At 44.8% G+C, this 25,142-nt stretch overlaps 1 protein-coding gene across 2 annotated transcripts in view; it reads right to left on the bottom strand.

Moving 5' to 3' along the window:
- Positions 1-1,330: 1,330 nt before the first annotated feature.
- Positions 1,331-25,142, bottom strand: part of FBXO32 (F-box protein 32) — a 35,562-nt gene continuing 11,750 nt past the window's right edge. The window contains exons 1-6 of one of the 2 annotated variants that reach the window (XM_042923453.1): positions 17,250-17,484; positions 15,913-16,006; positions 14,833-15,017; positions 8,875-9,057; positions 7,281-7,424; positions 1,331-6,840 (exon numbers count right to left, since the gene is read on the bottom strand). In XM_042923453.1, the coding sequence (XP_042779387.1) occupies positions 6,751-6,840; positions 7,281-7,424; positions 8,875-9,057; positions 14,833-15,017; positions 15,913-16,006; positions 17,250-17,282 (729 nt within the window). In that variant the 5' untranslated portion in view covers positions 17,283-17,484 and the 3' untranslated portion in view covers positions 1,331-6,750. Of the gene's footprint in view, positions 6,841-7,280; positions 7,425-8,874; positions 9,058-14,832; positions 15,018-15,912; positions 16,007-17,249; positions 17,485-25,142 lie in introns of those variants that run through there. The other variant, XM_042923452.1, reaches the window with a different exon arrangement.

Genomic DNA, 25,142 nt, shown 5'->3' on the forward strand with positions numbered 1-25,142 from the left:
AGTGCATGGGATATTTTGCGAATGGTGAGCTTTTGTGATCCTGGTGGAAATTAGGAAAAAAAAAAAATCTCTTGGGGCGCGCCTGGGTGGCTCAGTCTGTTGAGCCTCCGACTTGGGCTCAGGTCACGATCTCCCGGTTGGTTCATGAGTTTGAGCCCCACATCCGGCTCTCTGCTGTCGGCGTGGAGCCCGCTTTGGATCCTCTGTCTCCCTGTGTCTCTGCCCCTCCCCTACTCGCTCTCTCTCAAAAATAAATACACATTAAAAAAAAATCTCTGATTACTCTCATGCGCCTTTTACGTCGTTTTCCGATGGAGAGTTAGTGGCAGGCAGGATCAGTGTGTGTTCCAGAGTAAATGTGTTATTCAGTCAGTCGCCATGTCGGTCACCCGAGCATATCACACCTGACTAGAGAGAGACGCAGAGCAATTCCCAACCTAATTCTCAGACCCTTGTCGCTCAGGGACTGTTAACTGTTAACATCTAATGAGCATTTACTGAATGTGTGTGTGGCTCCACACATTTTACTTGTAGTGGTTCACATAACCCTCCCAACCCCAGTCATAGATTTATTTTCACCATTTTGGAGTCTAGGACGTTGGGACCTAGAGGAGTCGAGGTGGCCAAGGTCACACTGCAGGTAAGTGGCAGGACCATGATCTGAACCCTGCACAAGCCATTCCCTCTTTCTGAAGTGCTCATGACCTCACTCTTCTGGAGGAGGCTCTTTCTCACATTCTGGGCCTCAGCTTCAGTATCTCTTGTTGGAGAGACAACCCCCCCCCCCCCCCCCCCCCCCCCCCCGCACAGCTGGTCCAAAGCAGGTCCCCTTGACATTCTGCATCTCAGCCCCTTGTTTATTCTCTTTATAGCACTTATTATGAATTGAATATCTTCCCACTTGCTTTGTGTGTGTCTGTCTTTGTTTTTCCTGCTAGAATCTAAATTCCATGAAGGCAGGGACTGTATCTGTCTTGTTCACCATGCTATTCCCAGTGCCTCGCACAGGGTCCAGCGTATTGTAGCTGTTCGATAAATGTTGATGAAAAAGTTGATACTGATTTCACATCTCACTAGTCCCCCATCATTCTATTATACACAAGTAAGTGGAGATATCCCATTTAAGCACAGTTCTGTGTTATTGACTGAGGCTGGTACTCAGCAGCGAGGTCATTTTTCTACATATCCCTAGACATTTTACACCAACGGTAACAAGTTCCTGGGACAAGGCATATAAGCCTTACGAGGCAAAAGGTAAATGCAGTCCGTGTGCTCAGAAAGCCAACTTGAATTGGCACGCACCAAAATGCACCAGTGTGTTGTTGGAAAAACATTTATTGCAATTCAGTGTCAAAAAAATCTTTACAAAAATATGCCACCGTCTGGTACAAACAACTATAAAAAAATCAATTCATCATGCAAGAAAAGTGTGCAAATAATTTATACAGGAGGGCTTAGCTCACACAATATTAAATAAACATTTTTTGTATGTAATTAGTCTAACCTCATACTTTTAGTTACAACGTTCAACCCCTTATAGCATTTTTTTATTGAAAGGAGTAAAGCTTCTCGACTTAGGACGTGGACTTGAATATACACCCCCTTTAGCCAGGGTTATTGGCACTTGGTAGAATAAAGATAGTGCCAAGAGTTCGCAAGCATAGACTAGTAGTTGGAGCCTTCTGTTTAACAGACTTGTACATCGTTAATTAAACAAACATTGCTATACTCAAAGACAGAAAAAGTCATGTTCAGACTCCAGAAGTAGTGTTGTAGCAGATGGAGTTTTAAGAAGTTCAGAGATTTGGAGCAGCTATCCATTTTTGGACAAATGGAGCAGGACCTGAGTTTTGAGAGATTTCTCAGGAGGCTTTGTTTGCTGAGTTCAGAGACACTTTGAAAAATGTCCAGCAGACAAAGTCAGAAGTATCTGTGGTCCCTCGCTCTTTGCTGCCTCTTGGAATAGTCCCTCTTTGCTTAGCGAAGATGAGGTTTAGCAGAGAGCGGGAGGGTCTGCACTGGGACAGAAGCTCACCGGATCTCATGCCAGGTGCCGGAAGATGGGGAGATGAGGGTATGGATTAAATGTACCTCTTAGTCTAAGAGAGGAAATATCTGCTTGGTTCCCAAGCTTGGTTTCAGAACCTCAGTTTCTAGAAAGCAAGCTGGCCGCTCAGCCGTTTTCTGTCTTAAGGGCCACTTTTGGAATTAAAATGCAAGTACCCAGGGAAAAGTAAATTTGTCAAAACATGCTGCTTACTTTATGGCGAGCAGGTTGTACTCACTAGAATGCTGTCCTCACAGTAGAGTCAGAGGTTTGTAAAAATGTTAAGTGGCTCCAGGGAGAAATGTGAATTTCTCCATAGAGAACCAGGGGCTTAAAATATTTGGAGAAGATAATGGCCACATGCCTAACACCGGACTCTCATGCTTGCCTTCCACGGCGAAGGTGTTGAGAAGATTCAGGTCAGGTAGCACATGTCTCCAGACATAGCAAAAGATGCTGGGTAGGGGGCACAAAGTCAAGAGCTCAGAAAGTCCCAGGTTTATACTCGGGTCTACCACTGAGTACCACGTGGGCTCAGACTTGTCCCCTGAATATTGTGGACCCACTACCTCATGCTGAAAGGCAGAAGGAATGCCAGACTTCACCATCTTTCACTTCCCTTCTAGCATTAAAGTCTGGGATAGGAGTTTCCTTCCTTTGGAAAATCACAGAGGGTTTACTCTTCTTAAAAATAAAAAAATAAAATTAAAAAAAAAGAGAAGAAAACCTCTAGAGAAAACGTGGAGTTTAAAGGAGTTACGATCTTGTTTACTGAAGACATCAAGAGCCCAAGATACATCAAAGAGCCACGGCTTTGCGTTTGTCTAGAGGTTCAGGGTGTTTCTGAGGTCTGTTTAAACACTAATAGGATTTTAGGCCAGCATCCAGTCAGAAGGATGGTTCGCAGACTCAGATAGTTGGAAACAGATAAAAACAAAAAACAAAAAAAAAAACCCAGATGTCCACATAGAATATGTTTGATATAGTTTAGTTAAAAAAAATTCACACATAAAATTACAGTTTAAAAAAATTCACACAAAATAGAGTGCATAGCAAAACATTATTGCCCTATAGCCTGGCAGAAAAATATAAACTCAGGTGCATATTTTATGATAAACATTGTATTGAGTGCTACAAATGATACATTGTTGAACATGTCTTGAAATGATTGACCTTGTGAATCACTCCACTTGCTTAGACAAATGATACTCTAAGCCCCCTCCCTTCTCCCACATAGAAAACAACAGAAAAACAGAGCCTCTGTTAATCGTAGGCTCCTTATGAGCAAAGTTTTTGAATCCACGGAGAGTCATGGTGGTAACACAGTACACAACTTGTTACCAAGTCATGTCCCCAAGGAAGGCCCACTGTTGCTGAGTGTTCTGCAATGTCAACCCAGCGCATCTCAAGTATCTCCTCCCAGCCACTTCAATATAAAATTGATCATTACTCAACAAATGTCATCTCATACCCGATGCCCTGGGGATGTTTTTCACTTTGTATTTTATGCCACTTACCCTCCCACGCCACTGATCTGTCTCCTCAGAGTAATAGCATTAATAATGCAACCTGGCTTAAGATGTCATTGGACCTTCTTCTGGATCTTGCTATGAAGTGAGCACTCACATATTCTTTCCCCAAACGTTATGCCTTACTCTTAAGAGACTCTAGGCTCACTGCTCATACACCTTTATGTTGGACCAGCTCATCATACAGAACATCCCTGTGGACTTCCTCACACTGCCCTGGACACACTCCTTCTTTCTCTGGAAAGACTGGAAAGTCTGGAAAGACTACTTCATAGTCGACATCAATTTCAAATTCTACATCACAGGGTTGGGGTTGGGGGTAGTAGGTAGGTACAGCAAAGAGAGGAGAGCTTTCTATTTCTTCCAGCAATTTCCATCGTCCTGTCCCTCTGGCTTTTAGACCAGTAGTTTGGAAGACAGGGATTCTTTGTGTGTTTTGTTTTGTTTTGTTTTGAGGTTAGGTTGTCCCGAGAGGGTTTGCCAATAGAAATTCTATAGATGATTGGTACCCAGGGAACAAGTATTTTCTTTTTCACTCACTCTACTTACATGGGAGGCTCTGACCATGCTTAACAGCTGCCATGTGGTGCCAACACAGATGCCCTGCACCTACTATGTTCTTCTCCAATGCCTTCATACAAACCACAGCATCAAAGATAGGCCATTTCTATTCCTTCCCCCGTCCCTCTCCACCTGCCATTTCCTTTCTTATTCTCCTCTCCCAATGAAAGAGAACCAAGAGCATTGGTTTCTTCTCTTTTCTTCCTTAAAATTTTTCCTTGACTCTGCTTCACACCACCTCCAAAAATGCCAACAGAGATGGGGAGAGCCCAGAGGCACCATCAAGGTAAACATCTCAGAAAACCATAACCCCACCGCTGGGTAGTAGGAGTCATCCTGCACAGATGTGCCTTGCTGCCTGGCATATGATGTGCAATCGTGGGCATTGCACAAAGTCCAGATGAGACTGGTTTGGCAGTTTTGTGCTGACGGTCGAAAGCAGGCAACAGTTCCGGGACTGTAAACCTGAGGGTACCCAGGAGTTTCCACCTCCCCGATCAGCACGAAGGGGCAGAGGTCATGAGTTGATGGGCAGATGTGGAAGGCCATGGATGCCTAAACCTAAAAATGTCAGAGCTAAAGGTTCCAGCATCTAGAGCAACAATTAACCCAGCTCTGCCCCACATCTTTAAGGAAGCCGAGACATTTGGGGGCACGTCTCTGAATTATAGAAGTGCCAGCTTTTTATTCCCCACTTAGGCCCTGCATCCTCAATGTGACTCTGACTCAGGGGGGAAGGGGAAGCAAAAATCCCATCAGGTCATACAGGGGTTCCTAAAGCTCAACCTTACCCAACAAAATCTTATTCTTTAATATTTGTCACAGTGGGGAGAATTTAAATTCAATTTAATTTTTTCTTCTGTCAGGGGTGATGAGGAAAAGAAATGTGGAGACACCCTGGGGTGTAGACACAGGCATTGCAAAGTGAGGGGACTAATGGTTGACTTCTCTTTGGGATGCTGAGTCGTGGACTGTGCACTGACGGATGGGCATGAAGGGACTTCGCATCACTGGCCGGTCCCTTGCCTCGTTTCTGTACGTGCTTAACCATCTCTCCCCTCATCTGGTCACCCCAAGGTTCAACCCCTAAGGATACCCTGTTCTTCAATGTGAACGTGAGCAAGTTTCCTATCTCTGCTTCACCTATGTGCCAAGGCCATGCAGAGTGGCAACTTTATTTGCGTGAGAGAAAAAAAAAAAAAAAAGCATGAAGCAGATACAACTGCCAAGATATGTACATTGTTGTAGAAAAGCAAAGTTCTATAAAAAGTAAAAAAAAACACCAAACATCCCCTACCCCATCCCAGGAATATTTGACAATGAACTCATTAAGTCCTGAGATTCCCTTTCCTCTACACAGCTACCTGCTGATAATTTGCCTCGCAAGATCCCCAGGGGTATGTAGCAAGTGTAGGATGAACTCACAGTACTTCTGTTCCCTGTGATTGGAACTCCAGGCTTTCTCTTGTCATCCTTGCAAGAAGTGCTAGCTTAGGTTGACTGAATTTTGATGTTGGGCAAAAAGAAAACAAAGCCCCTCAACTCATCCCCTGTCATGAGGAACAGCAGCTGGAAACACATTTAACTGATATGTAAAACCTGTTTTACAAGCTTTTATCGGCACTCTGGCTCCGACCAGTCCACAGATATGCTTATCCGTGAAGATATTCCAGGAAGCCCAGACAAACCAAGAAGTTAAACAGGAATAGAAAGTCTTCACAGCTATTGGGTGACTGATTCTATCTTTTCTGTGGCAGGACTTCCTCTGGGACTGTTTTTAATTGGCCTTATGTTGCCCTGAATGAGCTACAGCACGAAAGGGAAAGAGGCATACGCGCTGTGGGGCCGTTCTAGAAAAGAGGCAACTCTGAAGAGGTGCTTATTCGCCTAAAAGGGAAGTCTCAAGCATGATGAGGATTGCCTCCAGTATCCCTTTCCTATTTAAACCACTTTCGGGTGATGAAAAACCAAGAAAAACAGACACTGCCTACTGGACAATGCGCTTTGTCAGAGAGGGCATTGCATACTTTCCGAGGTAGACTATTGTGTGATATATTTGCAAGATAAGGCCTTGTGCCCACACGGGTTAAGATGGGTGGTGCTTCCTTTGCCTTTTTAAAACAAACCCCCCAAAATCGAAACCAAAGCGCGGGGACTTCTCATATATAATGAAGTTTTCTTCTTCTCTTCCTTTCTTTAAGCAAATTTTCACATTGTAAACAGAGAGTGTTCTATCTTGTATTCGAGTTCTGCCCTTTTCTTCCACATCCCTAGGGAACTACAAAGGCATTTCAGTGAACGTCAAGGAAATTCCATTTTCACCGATGAAACTGAATTCCTGCCCTTATAGTCTTGCCGGCAAATAGTTAGGGAAAAAATTTATTTACAGTATTTCTGATTTTCCATACCAATTCTAATGAGAAGTCCATAGTCTTAAATTCCCAGCCAGCAACTGCATCTCTCCCCTTCCAACATCCTCTCAGTGACTTATCTCAGAAGTTTTGAGCCAGCATTTCAAATGTACACTATTTACAAATGAAGTGTCCAAACTCTGTATTCCCAAGAATCCAATCAGCCGGGGAACCCGTCTGAAGTGTCGTCATGTGCTGGGATTCAGAACTTGAACAAGTTGATAAAGTCCTGGGGTGAAAGGGAAACGGAGCAGCTCTCTGGGTTATTGGCTGTGCACGGGTGGTCAGTGCCCTGGAAAGGAACATCATGGGTAGGTTTAGGTTCTCAGAAGCATCCTGCTGGCTTGTTAGCACCGTGAGTCATTTCCCAACCTCAAAGCAACATTCCTCTGTCAAGAATGCCGTGAGTTATGCAAAACTAGAGAGCTGTGTGTGTGTGTATGCCTATGCCCAAAGAGATGGGAGAATTTGCAGGTGGGTGGGATGCATAAAAAATATATATATACACATAAAATATACATACATAAATATAAAAAAATATATATGTAAGGGGGTGGAGGAAATGAATGTCTTTGAAAGTTTTTTTCCCCCAGGCACTGACTCAGTTTCCCTATACCTTCAGCTGGGGGCTGCAGAGGGGAAGAGCAGGAAAGGAGTAGGAAAGGCTTTGGCAATGCTGCTGGCTCCCAGGGGCTGGGCTGGGGGTCTGTGGCAGCCACTGGAGACACATACCTTCCAGGAGAGAATGTGACAGTGTCTGCAAAGCTGAAGGGTGTCTCCATACTGCTCTTTCCGTGGGTAACATCGCACAAGTTTAAAATACATCTTCTTCCAATCCAGCTGTCCTTTGTCTGACAAAATTAATCGCTTGCGGATCTAAATTGCAAACAAATACAGATAGTTGCAGAAGAGTTCATCAAGAACATGGCTTGTGGTTTTCTGGTTCTGAAAAGTTCTGTTCCCACCCTCCTTCCCCCTTTTTCATCTGTGTCCTGCAATTTCCAGGGAAAAAAATAGCCAAGATATAAAGAGGGACCTTCTGAGCTCTACCCAGTTAAACGGTAGCTTTTACCAGTCTTTAAAAGAAACAGGTGGATGGTGACATCTTACTAGTGACCTCTACTAAATTATATTTGGATGGTCCTTTAAAGTTTAGGTAATCTCCATAAACACCTTCAATCTTTTCTTAGCCGTAGACTTGAGTGATTATTTCCCGGGAGATGCGGTGACTCCTTGGCATAGTGCCTCTAATCTAGATCTAAATATTAGTGGCTTCATGAACAGAACTTGTTGAACTCACACGTCTATATAAAGAAGTTGGGAAAAAAAATCTGAGGCAGCACGAGGAGGGGAAGCAGGACTCCTCGGGTGTCAGAAGGCCCCAGTTCAAATTCAGATTCAAGGCCGGTTTCTTCACCTCGAGAGCCACTCCCCTAGTTTGGACAGTCACTTAGCCACCTGTGGTCTGAGCCCCCTCATCTGTTTAAAGTGAGTCTAATGATACCTACTCCACCCTGGGTCATTAGACTAAAATGAAATAATATCTGTAAAAGTACATCAGCTGTAAAATATCATGAAAATAAGTGACTTTTGTAAGTTACTTTGTTATAGAAAAGGAGGATTGATGCCACTTTAGGAACTTTTAAAAAATGTTTCTTTTTGAGAGAGAGAGAGAGAGAGACAGAGAGAGAGAGAATGAATGCAGGGGAGGGGCACAGAGAGAGGGAGAGAGAGAATCCTAAGCAATACAGAGCCTGAAGCCGGGCTCTATCCCACGAACTGTGACATCAGGACATGAGCCCAAATCAAGAGTCAGATGCTTAACTGACTGAGCCACCCAGGCGCCCCCTTTATGAACTTTTTAAAGCAAATTGCAAAGTGTGCATATAGGTTAAAAATGTAAGTTGGTGGGGGAGCCTGAGTGGCTCAGTCGGTTCAGCATCGGTCTTTGGTTCAGGTCATGATCTCACGGTTCGTGGGTTCGAGCCCTGCACTGGGCTCTGTGCTGAGAGCTCAGAGCCTAGAGCCTGCTTCAGATTCTGTGTCTCTCTCTCACTCTGCCCCTCCTCTGCTCGCATGTTGTCTCCGTCTCAAAAATAAACATTAAAAAAAAAAATAAGTTTTTTTTTTTTTCTCATCAAAATCACCTTAAGGGAAACCCTCACGTACATTATTTAGAAACTCCCTGTACTGTTGCTTTCCAGTCAGCCAGGAAGCCCTGGAGGGTGGGCACCCATGCCTAAAGTGCGAGAAGAATGCCAAGGACATCTGAGGGTGGGGGACAGAGAAGGGAGAGAAGGAAGGACTGCCCGCTGGGCCCCCTGACCTGCCGCTCAGAGAAGTGGTATTGGCAGAGCTTTTTCCACAGCAGACGGTCCTCACTGAGCACGTGCAGGTCAGGAGCCACCTGGCCCAGGCTGACCAGGTCCCGCCCGTCACTCAGCCTGTGCATGATGTTCAGTTGTAAGCATAAAGGCAGGTCGGTGAAGGTGAGGCCCTTGAAGGCAGGCTGTGGGGAGAAGGATGATGTTAAGTTGTGGGTTGCAGGGCGGAAGGGCAGCGGATCACCAGGTGACACCCTCCAGGGATGCAGCTGTCCCCTCGTCCTCTACCCTCAAGTTGGTTTTTTGATCAGAGATTAGAAGCAGCAATTCTCCCCGCTTTAAATGCAGAAATGCCCTAATGCAGGACCCGTGGCCGAGACCCACAGGAACAGCCCTGAACAGCTCGAGCTGGATGGTGCCAGAGGGATTTTCCTGAGATTGACAAAGCTTTATACTTTTAACGATCCTCTGAACGGCACAGCACATGTTCGATTCCGGTGCTCCACTCAATTCACTCCGCGACGAGATTCGCTACCTTCTTAAAGGGCGGGGTGCCTGGGACAGGGCGCCACCCGCCCCTGCCGCCTCAGTTGGCTCTGTCACTGCCCCTCCTGACAACCCATCTCTAAGCGGGCTTTCTCACCTGTGCCCAAACATGCTGCCCGTGGGCCCTGCTCTCCCCAGGCCTCTCTGCCCATCCCAATTACTTTCCCTCAGATCCAGCGTCTACTTGTTTCCTCCGAAAGGCCTTTTCTGCGTTTGTGACTACCCCAGCCCTCTTTCACTGCATCTTCCTGGAACTCCCGTGGTCTCTCTCGGGTACTTTTGGAACCAGCGCCTTTTTGTTATGTGAGGCATTTTCCCAAAGAAAGCTTAATGGAACGTTCCTGCTGAAGGTAAGCTCCACGGGGGCCGGACTTTTTGTCTTTTGTCATTGCTGTCTCCTTTGTGCCTAGCATAGAGTGGCACCCAATAAGTACCTGGGGGATGAACAAAATCTTAATAATTAAGGAGGTAAAAAAAAAAACAGCAACAAAAAGACCCTGTGCCTGGGTGTATGTGCACATGCATGTGCGCTTTGGGACTAACTTGTCCAGAACCTTCTGACCTAAGTGACACCATCCGTTCCATCCATTAGAGCATCTCTCTTCAAACCTAGGGCTCCATGGGACATTTAAAAAACTCTTTGTGGATAATAATACACAGGCGATTAATCAGAAACCTCTACTACAAGCCTGAACTTTAATTTTGTATTTACTGTTTAATTTTACATTTATTGTTTAAATTTTGATGGGCTTATGTTATCCCATCTACACTTTGAACCTTGAAGGGGGGGGGGCGGGGTCTAATTTCATATCCCTTGCAGACTAGCCCAGCACAAACCACCTCTTTTGAGGGCCTGCTGTGGCCTGGTACTGGAGTCGGAATGGGTTCCTTAGGCTGGCAAGATACTCAGAAACATAAGCAAATAATTATAGAGCAGTATGTTAAGTGCTGACCAGGAAGTAAGCACAGAGTGCTCTGGGAACAGTCTGTACGGAGGAGGTCCTCAGTAGTATTTGCTGATATGTCTTGAACAGCATCTGGATGCTGCCATTTGGATATAGAGTCAGCACAAATCATCCAAAATTGTGGTTCTTTGTCCTTCTCACGCTAGACCTGGGTGTGCTCTTGATTTTGGACTATGGACATTTTTAGCTCAGTGCTCTGTCACATCTGGTGGTGGGGGGGGGGGGCGTTCAAGGGAAAAAAATAGAGGATGAAGAAGCCCTTCCTTAGCTCAGGGAAAACTATCTTGTCAAAGGGTACTGAGTCCCCTCCTCAAATTTTTAGGGAACTACTCTGTTCGAGGGACATCAAAGCCCCCCCGCCGCCCAGGATTCCAGGGGGTATGCAGTCGTATTGACTCCCGCCTGTGTCCCTTGCCAAGCAGGAGAGGTGTGTAGAGGGAAGGTGGGAAGTGGCAGGGGGCCTTGGGAAGTTGGACTGTGGAGAAGAATGGCAGGTGACATGGGAGATACACCGAATGGACAAGCAGATCTGGATCCCAGGTGTCCTTGGGAACTCTGGGTCTCAGTTTCCCCATGTCCAAAATGAATGAGCTTAGAAGACTCTGAAGATCCCTTCTAGCTCCGACAATCTCCTATATGGATCGGCTTCAGCCTCTTAACTCATCAGAAAGGCCTATGACTTGACAATTCAAATTGTTCAGGCTGCTGGGCTGAACTTTCAATTGTTTGCAAAATTCAGGACTTTGCCGGGCTGCTGAAGGCTCTAGACCTATTTGTCGTTTATCATCTGCTGGTGATCATGTGAGCTAATGAAACTGCCATGAAATGTTCTTTTTGTTTCCAGCACTTCAAAGCATCTACTTTTTTGGTTAAAACTCCCAGGCCAATTATTACATGAACTCCTATTAAAGTCCACTTGGCAGAGTTCACTCTCAAATTTTCAAACCTGAACTTTTCCAAAATATTTGCCCAGACCCCATGCTGAGCCCTTACTCCTGATAAATGGTTAACTGCTTATATGCCTTCTTCTTTTTGAATGTAAATATATAAGAAAAATAAGTCACTCTTGCTCTTCCAGTCAAGCGTTTGGCTAAAATCCTTTTAGGGGTGCCTGGGTGGTTCAGTCGGTTAAGCATTTGACTTCGGCTCAGGTCATGATCTCGCGGTTGGTGGGTTTGAGCCCCGCATAGGGTTCTGTGCTGACAGCTCAGAGCCTGGAGCCTGCTTCAGATTCTGTCTCCCTCTCTCTCTGCCCCTCCCCCACCCATGCTTGCTCATGCACACCCTCTCTCTCTCTCTCTCTCTCTCTGAAAAATAAACAAACATTGGGGGAAAAAAAATCCTTTTATGGATTCTCTATATCCTCTACATGCTCCCAAACCCTGCCTTGCCCACAGCACTCTGTGGTTCTATTTGATTTTTCTCCCCTCCAAACCAGTTCTCTTTTTTTTTCCCCCTTCATCCTTTATCCTATTAATTATTTTTTGCCAAACAACATTGGCTCCATGTAATTAGAGATGAAATTTTGAAGGGAAACGAGATTATATGCCGGGAAGATAGTGCTAGGACTTTGGCAAATAGAAAGCAATTAGTGTGAATGTCACCTTAACATTTTTGTGTGATAGCATACTTCTCTTTGGTCCAAACTGTTAAAAAGTTGGCTTTAAAATACAGTCCACACTGAAGTAACGAAGTCCCTTCTCTCTTTCTTCCCTCCAGAGAGTTGGGCATTTGTGTGACAAGCTCTTTAGGGCTCCATGGGTTCCCATCACTGCTCTCAAAATCACTGGCTCAGAGCAAGGAGGGCTGGGAAGGAGGGCAGAGGGGAGCAGAGAGTATGGGTAGAGGCGCGGTCTCTGTAGCCAGGCCTGAGGTTCAGTCCCCATACTGCTACATCTGATCTGTATCAAGGCACCAGCCAGATATTCTTACCTACGCAGTCTAATTTTCTCATTTATAAAATGAGGAAAAGCATATCTTATAGTGTTGCCAGGCAGGGTGGAAGAGATAATGCACAGAAGTACTTAGCCCAGTGCCCAGTGAAAATGAGCTATCGTAAAGACCCCTACTTACAATTATTAATTAATACAATATGAAAGACTTGGAAGAAAGCCGGCCGCAGAGTGAGCCGTTAGTAATAATAAGAGCTGACACATTTAAAGACTTACTACATGTCAGGCACTGTTCCAAGTACTTTGTATAGGTTATTAAATCCTACACTAGTGCTAGGAGATCAGTATTACTGCCTTTATTTTCCAAATGGGGCCCGGAGATGCTGACTAACTCACCCCAAATTCTGCAATTGGTAAATGTTTATCATCATCCCTAACCCAGGGCAGTATTTTCCATCTATATTCCCCCAAACACTGCACGAGTTATTTCAGGCAGGTGGTGGGGGACTTCCCTTCAATCGTTCATCCATTCGTCTCAGATTTACTGACTGCCTTCTGCTCTGAGCAAGAAAGAGAGAACAGAGAAGGAGCAAGATGGTGGGGTCTTTCCCTGCAGTGCTCAGAAGCCAGTGGATGGAGGCAGGGAAGTGGAACCAGGCAGGAGATAATTTCACATAGCAATAACCCCTCTGAAGAAGGTGAGGGGAGAGTGGTTTCCGTGGATCGGATGGTCTGGGGAGGTGGGACCAAGCTTGGAAGGGGCAGGGAATAGCTTGGCCTGGCTGTAGTGCCAGGAGCAGAGGGGCGAGTGAGATGAACTTCCGTGTCTGATCTGTTCTGCACAGGATTGCGCTGGATTTAAAAGGTTGCGAAAAGCTGGATCATGGAATAAATAGTTGGAAGAAAGCTGGATTGAAAAGAAGTTTGGAAATCTCTGATGTTAAGAAAGCTTTGCCGTGTGAGGAATAGAGAGTCCCGGTTTTGGCCTAAGTCATTGGGCTTCTCTGGTCCCCACTCCCCTCTCACTCCATGAAGGGTTAGAGTAACTACAGTGGCTATCTTCCGGTGTCCATGGGTCAATTAAGGGGGTGGTTCTAGGTAAGTAAGCCCATGGGGCTCCTGTGGTGTGGACAGAGGGAACAGAGGCAAGCTCTAGGCAAGTGTGATCATCTAAACAGTGTCCCAAATTCCCCTGGGAGAAGATGCCCTTGAGACAAATGGGACTTGCTCATTTAGATCACTGGCTGGGTAATTCTCTCCTGGGCTTAGACAAAAAAACAAAAACAAAAACAAAAACAAAAACAAACGTATTAAGTCCAGGCTACACAGAATACCAGAAATCAGGTAGAAGGTGTGAGTGAATTTTCTGGGAGAGATAAGCTTGGAATCTGGGTCACAAGTTCACGTTGTCAAACTATGCCCATACCTGAGAGAATGGATTGGGGTAAATTATTGGAATAAACTAGGTAAAGGTTCAGAATGTACTCTCTTAAAATAGTCAAATAATTGAGATAGCTTTTGAAAGATTATCTGGGCTTGAGCTCTGCTGTGTGTGTGTGTGTGTGTGTGTGTGTGTGTGTGTGTGTGTGTAAGTGTGGGAGTTGTAGCCTACGTGACTAAGGAAGTCACATAATTCTGAGGCTTCTAATTATTCCCCTTGTTTCAGGGTTTGAGAAACTAAGTCTTAGAGAGGGTGTTAACAGCAAAGTCAAGGATGCTAGATTTTGAAAACTATGTTAGTAAAGTAATTATTTAAAAGAGGTCAAACAGGTTTTTTTCAGGCTACTGTCTCGAGAGATGGGGCGGACCCAAACTTTATCAGCTTGGGTCCCGGAACCACTTAGAACAGTGCGGTGGGTGATTAGATACGGGAGTCGAGCGCTATGTGAGCGGTCTAAGTATGCCTGTCCATTAGCAAGCCTTAGAGATTACAGCAGTGTCTTTCTCACATTTTTGTGTGCCTTAGTCCTGCTGCTCACTATTAAGAAGACAAGAGCTGGGGGCCAAATTATGTTGTAAAAGTCAAAAGACACTACTTATAGTAGTTTTGTTGTAATATAGGGCTTTTTTTTTTTTTTTTTTTGCTTTGAGTGAGAATTACTCTTCTCTTTCCTACATGTATGTTCACAGTCTTTAACCAAAGGCTTCCTTGTCATAATTATTCATTGGAACTAGAATTTTCAAAGGTTGGCACCAGTTTTCCAAGCCACTGCCATTGTAGCTCTATCCTATCCAAGGCAGCATTCCTAGAGCTATAAGGGACAGGTTCTTTAGGAGGAAATGTACAAAGAGGAGAGATTCCCCCCACCCCCCACCCCAGATGGAAGTCTCCAGTTCTCCCACCATGTTTCAGTTCCCACACTTTGATCCTGTTTTGCCAAGTTCTGCTTCCCTCTCCTGGGAAGTTCTAGCCCGCTCCCAGCACCCAAGTAGAAAGCATCAGATCAGAATAGTTGAGACTCTTCCACCACCACGGTGGATTTAAAGTCCTGCCTCGCCGTGGAGGACCCGACTAACGTCTTTACTGCCAGAAGGAAGCCGGGGCGCTGCTGCTTACCCTGGTGATTTGGATATTGTTCAGCTGCTGCTGCCAGTGGAGAATGGTCTCCATCCGGTACACCCACATGTTGATGTTCCCGACCAGCACAGACTTGCCGACTCTCTGGACCAGCGTACATAAGGACGTGTAGAGGGTCTGGAGTAGTTCCCTTATTAGCCTGATGTTTTGCTGGTCTTCGAGGACTGGAGTGGGGGCGGGGGGGGGGGGGGAGAAAAAAGTATTAACAGTCGTGATACTGGAAACACTGTATATTTTATAAGTGGGCCTTTCTTCTCGATTCTGCTCATGTTACGTGGGTACTGCCTCCGGGGATGTGGTTTTCTTTCTCACTGTTATTTATTCTACACTTGGCCAAGCTTCTACACTTGAGGTTACTGGGTAGAGTTTCCATTATCTAGGTCCCTCTTTGTTCTCTTCTCCCTAGTTTTCGACAAAGACTCTTTCTCCCTTCACAGTTTTGCCAGCACCAATGGCTCACCTGATTTGAAGGCAGTTTCTTTTGCCCAGCAGTGACATCCTGCCCAGCAAGTGGTCACTCGTCAGGAATGTGAGTTCCGATCCTGTCTGGCTGAGTCTTTGTGTGATTATGGATAAATTACTCTTTCTTATGGGCCTCAGTTTCCCTCTGTGTACAACGACTCAGATGAGCCAAAGATCTAAAGTTTATTTTAGATCAAATAGTCTATGAGTCTATTCTGCTTCGTATATAGCTCAATTTTCTAGGAATTTAGAATCCAGAGGGCTTGGTTAGCCAAGGTTGGGATGTGTGCCCACATTGAGAAGTCTGAGAGGCTTATAGCAGGGCAAATGGATACTCCTAATAAAAGGATGGGAGGGTGATGGGTCTCCCCTTTTCACAAGTGACCCTCCTTTCTGAACTGGAATTTGGCAGAAGTGCATCTGGAGTCATTCACTTCCATCCATTCACTCTTCCTTAAATCTAATGACAGGTCCACTCTATCAGAAAACCCATCTGCCCATCCCCATCTCTATAAAAAGGGGTGAGGGTGAGAGAGAGAGAGAGAGAGAGAGAGAGAGAGCGAGAGAGAGAGAGAGAGAGAGAGAGAGAGTGCTCACCTTTCAGTACCACTTTTTCCAAAATGTTCATGAAGTTCTTTTGGGCGATGCCACTCAAGGATGTGAGCTGTGACTTTGCTATCAGTTCCAACAGCTGTGGATAAAAATAGAAGTTGCCAGGCTTAGAACACAGAGACATTTTTCTCCTCTAATCTTTGCTTTCGGGTCACATGACACGTAGAGACAGATCGACAGGGAGAGATAGATGGCAGGCGGGCCCACAGTGCAATAAAAAGCAGATGCTCAAAGTGAAAGACAAATGGGGGGTAATTCAAAACCCAGGAATCAGGCTGAATATTTAATTGCTTTTGTTTTCTTTTCAATATAAAGAGTCTTGCTTCAGCCAGGGTGAATTCATTCTGCCTGTCCTACTTCAGCAAGTGAAGCTGAGGAACTCTAAAGGGAACAAAACTTCCAATGACCTGCAAATGTTGGAGTCATACACAATCACTCCCAGCAAGAATTTTTCTACCCCTACTTGAACTTCTTCCCCACCAGCACCAATTACTCTCAAGGCACATTAAACCTCATGGTCAGTAAGATGCACACTTTCCAAGGAAGGGGAAATTCTTATCCAGAAGTCTCCTGCTCCTGCAGCATTCAGTAAAAATGTCTGTTAATTAGAATCTTCCATTGCACTTAAATTCCTGTGGAAAGAGGCCAATCACAGGAAAAGAGAGGAATTCAGGGTTGTATCGTATATCTACATATTTCTGCTTAGAGGCTAGGATCCTTATAGCTCCTAACCTTGGGTTCAATTTTTGATTTGACCACCTATTAGCCCTGTGGCTATGGGCAAGTTACTAAATTTCTTGGTGCCCTGGTTTCATCATCTGTACTAATAATACTCAGAGTCGTCAAGATTGTTGAGAGCTTTGAATGAGGGAATGCCCATAAAGCACAGTGCCTGGCACAAATTAGGTGGAAAATAGAGGTTGGTGTTTATTGAAAGACTGTGTCCCAATCCCACGACCCCCATTATTGCCAAACACAAAGAAATGAAGGTAATAATTTAAGTTGGTGCATCCCTAGTCTGGTCTTTCTTTGGTAGCAAAATTCTTTACAGATGTGGCAATATTTTTAAAAAATCTATTAAAAATTCTATTGTTAAAAAACGAAACTTAAGACTGGAAGGTCATCTTAGAGGTCATGTAGTTCAACCAACTTAACAGATGAACAAAATGAGGCTCAAGAGACTATCAATTTACTGAGAGCAAGGAGAGGACTCAGCAGAGACCTCAACACACTTGATGCTTTCACGGAGTTGTTGAACAAAAGAAGTTGATGTAAAATGAAAATAATCTCCCCAGAGCCCAGCAGGCCCCCAACGCACTCACCTTAGACTTAGAACCAAGACCCCTCTTTGACATTAAAGCTTGAATTTCTGCTCCTAGGAAACTTTTCAAGAGCGTTTCATCTCCTGGCTAGGCCCCAGCCCAACTTCACTTTGGGTCAATAAACATCAAGTGTGACACTGTTGGAAGCGTTGGAATCAAGGCTGAGGGAACTAGCAAAGTGACATTCTAAGAAGTAGGCTGCAGAGGAGAACCGAAACTTCTGGATCAAAGCCCTAGGCAATTGAAAGAACCTCTGCTTCCAAGACATTTGTTTAAAACTTCTGTCCTCCCGGAGCCCTTTTGGAGCCTGTCAAACCACATACAGACTTTTAATTTCCTGAACATAATTTTACTTTTAAGTAAAACAAAGCAAAACAAAAAAACCACCCCAAAACCTTTTCCTGCCCGGCTTCTGTATCTCTCACACATGCAGGGAGAAGGAGGTGAGGCAAGGCGGAGGCTGGTTTGTTAAGATTAGTGCTGCTGATCCAAAGATGGAAGTAGGAGCTGATCCAGTGCCCACTGAGAGAGGCGAGAAGTCAGTACATCCGTAGAGGCCACATCCATGGGTGGTGACCACACCCGATGACCTCTGCTTGTCTGGTTCAGCTCTGTCACCAACCAGCACGTGACAGTCAAGAGAGGAGTGACAAATGGCACCAAGGGACCGGCCAGACCTTGCATTTATCTCCCTGACCAACAACAACCAGATTGAGAAGGCCAGCCCGATGGTCTATTAATACACTGTGCCTCACATGACCAGCATAAAGCAAGATGAAAGAAAACAAAAGCCTTGAGTGGCTCTCGGAACGGCAGTTGGCTGTGCACTGTGACTCATCGTGTGGTGGAATGGGGGAGGGCGGGCAGAGCTCTGCCTGAAATCCGTCCAAAACCCAGATTCCACGTGACTACCATCTCTTGAGGGTGTCAGTTTTAATCTTGTCTAAAAACACACCAATCACATGGAGAAGGCAACTCGCAAGGCTATGACTATGCATCTGAGGGAAAACAAAAAGCCCTTTGGTCAGATTGAGACGACGTTTGACTAAGGAAGAAGAGTAATACGGCAGCGAAAATTTCTCAATCGACATCAGGATGACATGTCAACTACCCTATGTTTAACCTGATCTCAAGAAAAAGTCCCTCTTTTCACTGCCAAGCAGTTGTGGGGTCAGGAGAAAAAACCCTGCAATAGGAGCACACCCAGCTTCTCTAGCTGGGTGACCTCTACAACTGTCTTTCATTAGCAAATATTTTCTGAGTGCCCACTCTGTCCTAGCATTGTGGCAGGTGATGTGGATATGACAGTAGGGTCACATGATAGCTAGATGCATGGAGTTTACTGTCTAGCCTGTGGCATAGGTCATTTAACCTCTCAGAGCCCCATTTTCTTCATTTCTGAAATGGAAATGAAAAGACTACCTACTTTACAGGGTTGTTATAAGAGTTAAAGAGATAAATGTGTAAAAACCCATTCTAAATACCAAATTCAAGGCATTATTACTATTATAAAATATTATTTCTTCCTATTCCAGACCCCAATCTTTTAGTGAAGTTTACAGCTGATATCAGCGTTTAGCAAACTTTCTGTAAGGGGCCAGAGAGTAAATATTTTGGGCTTTGTGGGCTATAGGCTCTTTGTCACAACTACTCAGTTTAGCAGTTATAGTGCAAAAGCAGCCTTAGGCAACATGTAAATGAATAGATGTGGCTGTGTTCCAATAAAACTTTATTTACCAAAACAGGTGGGAGGCCAGATTTGGTCCTTGGGCCATAGTTTACCAACTTTACTTCGTGCCTCAGTTTCCCTGTCTGTAAACTATGCATAATAATAGTACCAACTTCGGAGTTGCAATGAAGATTGTGTTCATAAAGCATTCAGAATAGTGTCTGATACAAAGAATATACTCATATTATTATTAGTTTTTATCATAATACAGAGAATATCACTAGGTAAAATTAATGCCAGGGAGGGCATAGTGAATTAGTAAAGTACAGATGGTTTAAAGATCTTTCGAATCCTTGTATTTCAATTTTATGTATTGTCAACCAAATGCTTAAATGGTTTCAAATTTTAATATCACTTTCTGTCATTTTTATTATGTTTGTGATACATTTTAATAGCTCCCTATCTGTTGATGAATGTTAACGTTGATACGTTTTACGACTTACATAGTTGCATCTACGGTGAGGTCTTATTTTGCTAACGATAAATGGGGGTTTACTACACATCAGTGACTGCACTAAGCACTTCACATGTATGATCTCGCTTAGTCCTCAATGGTAACCTGAGGAGTTAGGCTCTCCATTTGAAAAAGAGGACACTGGCTCAGAGAAGTTAAGTCAAATACCTAAAGTCACACCAGCAGTAGTTAAGTGGTGGACTCTAACCAGATGTGTCTTAACAGAAAACATGTTAAGGACTCCAGCTTTTCAGGGTCGATCAAATTTGCATCTATGGCCAAACTTTAAAACTAGTAGCAAAAAAAAAAAAAAAAAAAAAAAAAAAATAAGAGGTTAGAGTGGGAGAGAGCCAAAGCATAAGAGAGACTCTTAAAAACTGAGAACAAACTGAGGGTTGATGGGGGGTGGGGGAGAGAGGAAAGTGGGGGATGGGCATTGAGGAGGGCACCTGTTGGGATGAGCACTGGGTGTTGTATGGAAACCAATTTGACAATAAATTTCATATATTGAAAAAAAAAAAAACTAGTAGCAATATCACGTATTGCTATACTCTGGGAGACAGGGTCTGGAAATGCCATATCAATATTACATTGTGACAGGTAATCAGCTTTTACTACTAAGGGAGAAATAATCCGCAGAAAGTGTTAACGACATGACTGGGCTGGGGCCATTGCTTTGGGTAAACCACTTAGGTCTACTTTCCACATCAGCATAACACTGCAGGCCCCAAACCAGTAGGTAGTATGGTGTGGAACTAGTGGTAAAGAGGACTTAAATTGATTAATTTTACTTCTGTGTTAAGAGAGCTGTGTGCCGAGGGGAGCAGGACTACATCTGGCAGTTTCTTTACCAAGACGACTTAGCTGGCTGGATTCTTTGCCCCCAGCCACAAGAGAGCAAAGGAAAATGTTCTGTTGGGAAATGGCTCTTTCTTTTCGGCCGGGCAAATTTTAGCCCAGGTGCCAGTAATCTGTGCTGTGTTTAAGGAGAGGCAGGAGGGTAAGGAGGAGGAGGAAAAGGAGGAGCAAGACGGCTCTCAGGCCCCTCCTGAACTCCATGGTGTCATCGCCGCGCGGGCAGTCTGGGTATCCGGAGTGATTTGCAGTGACTGGTTGTGCAGTGACAGGAATGGTTCTGGGCTACCAGAGGAAGGGATGGTGGTCACCGCACGCCGAAACCACATCCTGCCCTTCAACTTTGGCTCGTGCTCATTTTGGAGACGTCGAGTAGGGGAAAAATCTAGTTGCAAGCAATATCGTATAGCAAATCTTGGAGCGGTTACAACCACAGTTTGAAGTGGCGTGTGGAACATGACTGGGCAGAAGAGATATTCCCCTCCTATCTCACTTAACCGAAGAAAGGACAGGTTTCTTCTCTCACCTTCGGTTCCTCATAGCATTCATACTTAAAATAATCAGCTTATGTCACTTCTCTGCTTGAAACCCTCAAACAGCTTCCCTTAGAAGAGGATCTAACCTCCTTTCCGTGACTGGCAAGGTCCTCCCTGATCTGGCCTGTGCCCCTCCTCCAACTTCATTCTGTTCTAGCCACAAGGGCCGTCTTTGGTTTCCTGAACAGGCTCAGCTCAGTCCCACCTCCCAGCCTTTGCCCTTGTCACGGCTTCGCATGCTGGCTCTGACCCACCCCTCAGGTCTCATTCAAATATCACCTGCTCAGGGAGGCCTTCTGTGACCATCCTCTATGGAAACCTCCCAGTCGCCATTTTTATCTTACTGTGGTTTCATTGTTCCATTTACACATCTCTGAAATGATCTTGTTTCCTTATTTGTTGACTGTCTAGTTGGGATATGAACCTCAAGACTGCAGGGGTTGTTTTGTTTACCAATCACTCTACCCCCAGCCTGGCACGTTGTAGGCAGTCAACCAATATTTATTTTCTAACACATTTGTCTTTTAGAATCAATGAGCATTGTAGCTGCAAGGGACCTAGGAAAGAGTATACCCAAATTCCTCCTCTTTAGATCAGGAGGCTCATGATGGTCAAATGACACAATCACGGTCGGTGCTAGATCGTCTCGACTGTTAGGCTGGAACTCATATGGGGTCTGGTTCCAGACGAATTCTTCAGGAGTAAATTACTTATAGCGCAAACAGATCACCCTTTCCAGGAAGGCAAGCAGCTGACATCTAGAGGAACGGTAAATAAATTGGGCTTCGGAAGCATCAACAGAAAGCAGTAGCTTCCCCGTGTGTTTGTTTCAGACCAAACCACACAGGGGTTAACAATAAGGCTGCTGCTGGAGCATACTCTGTCTTGCATAGGATATTGTTAAGAACATAACTTATCTCTAAATTCTTCCATCTCCTGTGACTATGGGCTCTGAAGTTTGAATTATAGGTGTGATGGAAAACATGCCTCAGGGTTATCAAAGGCAGGAAAGAAGCTTCAAGAAGCCCCTGCCATTTCTCACGTGTTCAATACCCAAGCTGGGTACCTATAGGAACATTATGTCTTTTTCAAGAAACCTTTGGTTACATCAGGCAGTGCCTCTGCTTGTACCGAGTGCCATGTACTTTCAAGACCCTTATTTATTCAGTGGATAACACAGATTAAAAACCTGGAAAGTTTTGTCCTGACTTTGAGCTTGAACACTGACAGGTTGGAAGAGAGAACATTGCAGCTACATTAATAATCTTCAGGCATGTCAAGATTGGGTAAATATTATTTGCAAGTGAAACATCTCTCTCTAACGGAGTGTTAAAATCCTAAGAAGGAGGGCCAAGTTTACACAAATTAATTGTATTCTCATCTGAGAGAAACTTGCCTGTCTTCTATCCATCCCAGATATTTCTGAACTTGTAATGGTGTCCCGCTCCCTGTTTGCATCAATTTGAGCAGCTCTGTTTGCTTCAGTCATCCTGCTTTTAGATTGGGCTTCTCGTCTACCCTAGCACTCCTAACCTCTACCCTCTGATTTCATGAGGCTGGATGTCACATTGCCTGGGCCTCTGGTTGACCAGCACTCCCCTCCCATTCTTTCTCATCTCCCGGTTTCTGCTCACGGCATTTGTCCCTGCAAAGCCTTCTTCCTGCCTCACCACCTAGCCAGCTCCTGGAAGGACTGGTTCTTCAGTCCTTCTTCAGAGATTCTACCTCTTCCAACAGGCTGTCTCTGGTGCCCGCCCCTCCTCCAGTCTCCTAGACAAGACCAAAACCCAGTCTGCCACTTCAGTAGTTGTACCTTGTCCCCCAAGTAGCCCAGAAGATCCTGATAAGCAGGGACCAGGTCTTCGTTGATTCTCGAGTGGTTATGGCAACACTAGGTAAATGTTATGGATTTCATTCAGAAATACCTATTTAGGAATTTGAAAGCATTCACCGGAAGCAGTCTTTGATCTATGGGGACCTAGCAGGGGGATGCTGTCACCTCCTTGCCTTTGGAGCTCCTCTGTCTGTGGACTGGAGGGGCCTTTGGGTCCTAGCTCACAGTTCCTGAAAACAAACCTTACCCTCAGCCAGAGCACTTGGAGTACAGTGTCCAATGCTCTCAGGAGCTTACCTCCTTGCATGGGAGAAAAGTCTGCTGAACTGGCATTTTAAACTCAGCTCACCTGTCCATTTTAGCATATCCCTCTGCATAATAAGCACCTGATAATGTAGAAACTAGACAGAATTTTTGTATATTTATGGCCCATGGTGGGATAGGCTTAGATTCTGAGTTCTCAAAACAAATTTGATCTTGAGGTCTGCAAAGTGGGATAGGAAAGGAAATCTGGCAGAAAAAGTATAAAACATCAATCTCTCCATTTTATTTCATCTTTAATCTCTATTGTCTATTTCTATAATCTATTTGTGTGTTTTCTAATGTCTGTAATTAGGACCCTAAAGATGAAGATATTAATGGCAACAACTGATTCTCATCGAGTGCTTACCACATACCAGGTCCTGTTGGAAAGCACTTAAATTTAGTTTTAATTCCCTGAGCAACATGATGGGACAGATACCATTATTAGCACCTTTTATAGGGATGTGATTCACAGATGAATTTATGAATATACGTAAATTGAGCGTACGTACTTATGTTATTTGTTTAGGAGTCCATGGTCAAAAACACCACTGTTTTGGTCTCTTGGCAATTCCTCATTTTTTCAGGTGCCCCCCCCCCCCAACCTTCGATGGGTACCTTTCTACTTTTGAATGTATCCCATTACTTCTGTGGGTTATGTAGGCACCCCTATTTCTTCAGGTAGGTCCCCACTTCTGTGTGTGCTCCCCTACTTCTGTTTGTGAGTGTTCCCTCTTCTGTGGGTACTCAGACATTACAGTATCTGCTTGCCTCAATGCTTGTTAGGACTGAAAACCAGGAATTCTAAGCGGCACAGACTTTCTCCTGTAAGATCCCTGGCAGCCTAATCAGCATTCACTGAAGGACCCACCCTGTGCCCTCAAATGTTAATGCCCCACAGTAGATTCTCACAATTCCAACCATTTCTGTGAGTCATTTTCAAATAGGCTCATGGCTCTGTTCTTTTGACTCTGTGGCCATTGGGGTGGCTGGCCTTCCTCCCTCCAACCCAGCTTCTCTCTCCCAACAGAAAAAGATACCACTGGTTTTAAGACCCAGGTGGCAGGGGCCACCCTCCATCAGAGGAAGGCGCCAAGTATGTGCAGTGCTAAATTAATCCAAGGTCACTGCGGCAGAGGAACCTAGCAAAGGGGCCAGGCTTCTCTTGCACATCACGACCCACCAACAGCATGCCCTTAATTGAAGGCATTGGGTTTGAATTTGAGTCATAGTGCCATATTTCAGTCTTTTGTTTGCCAAGCCGCCAGTCAACTTAAACTAAAACATGTTTTTGGAAAAGACTTTTAGGGGTTGTAGGAATGCAGTAACTTGCTGGAAACATTCAAATGGACTTAGGGTGGTAACACAGAAAAAAATAATGTGCATTGGTTTAGGCTGTGATTTTCTTTTGGGCTGCAGAGGGATAGAGAGTGGGGTTGCAAGCTTTTGCTTGTCCTTTCTGATCTGCTAGCACAGATGGGCCAGTTCTCTCCAGTCAGGAGGTGGTCCTCAAGGTTCTCCAGAACCTTTCTCGTCTAGAGGTGGCATCTACATCCCACAAAGAGAGCTGGAAGACCCGGTCAAAGGGCATCCTGGCATTAAAGCATGAAAACCCTTTCCTGCATTTGTGCCCTACTGTGTCTTGTTTAAAAACGCAATGTGTAAAATCCAGCATTTGGGCTTCCAATAGTTTTTTGAGCTGGTTCCCAAACTTAAAAACACAGGGGTCCCCCAAAGGGCAGATTTAAGTAGCAATGCATGGACACCACCTTCAGTTAATTAAATCATATGCCCGAGAAGTGGCCTTCTGTAGAGAAACAAGCTTTGCAGGTGATTCTAATGTGCAGCCAGTTCAAATGAGAACCAGTGGGCCACAGCAGGCTTAGTTCAGACAGCTGTGAGTTGATGTGTGGTCTCCAAAACCCTCTCCCAGCTTACTGGAGACCCACTTTCTCCATTGGCCTTTCTGTGCCCTAGCTGAGTTAGTCAGCATTCACCTCCTCATGGGGACCAAATTCCAGCCCTACCACCAGCCCAGCCCCTGGAATGCTCACCGGCTTCCCAAGGGAGTTTCCAAAATGTGTTGGTCTTCAGGCATGGTGTAAACCAATTTTTAAAATGACCTTTCATAAATGGGTAAGTTGTTGCCTCTAATGATTTTAGATCATCCTTAAAAACCACA

The sequence above is a fragment of the Panthera leo genome, chromosome F2 (assembly GCF_018350215.1).
Source record: "Panthera leo isolate Ple1 chromosome F2, P.leo_Ple1_pat1.1, whole genome shotgun sequence".
NCBI classification, from domain to species: Eukaryota; Metazoa; Chordata; class Mammalia; order Carnivora; family Felidae; genus Panthera; species Panthera leo.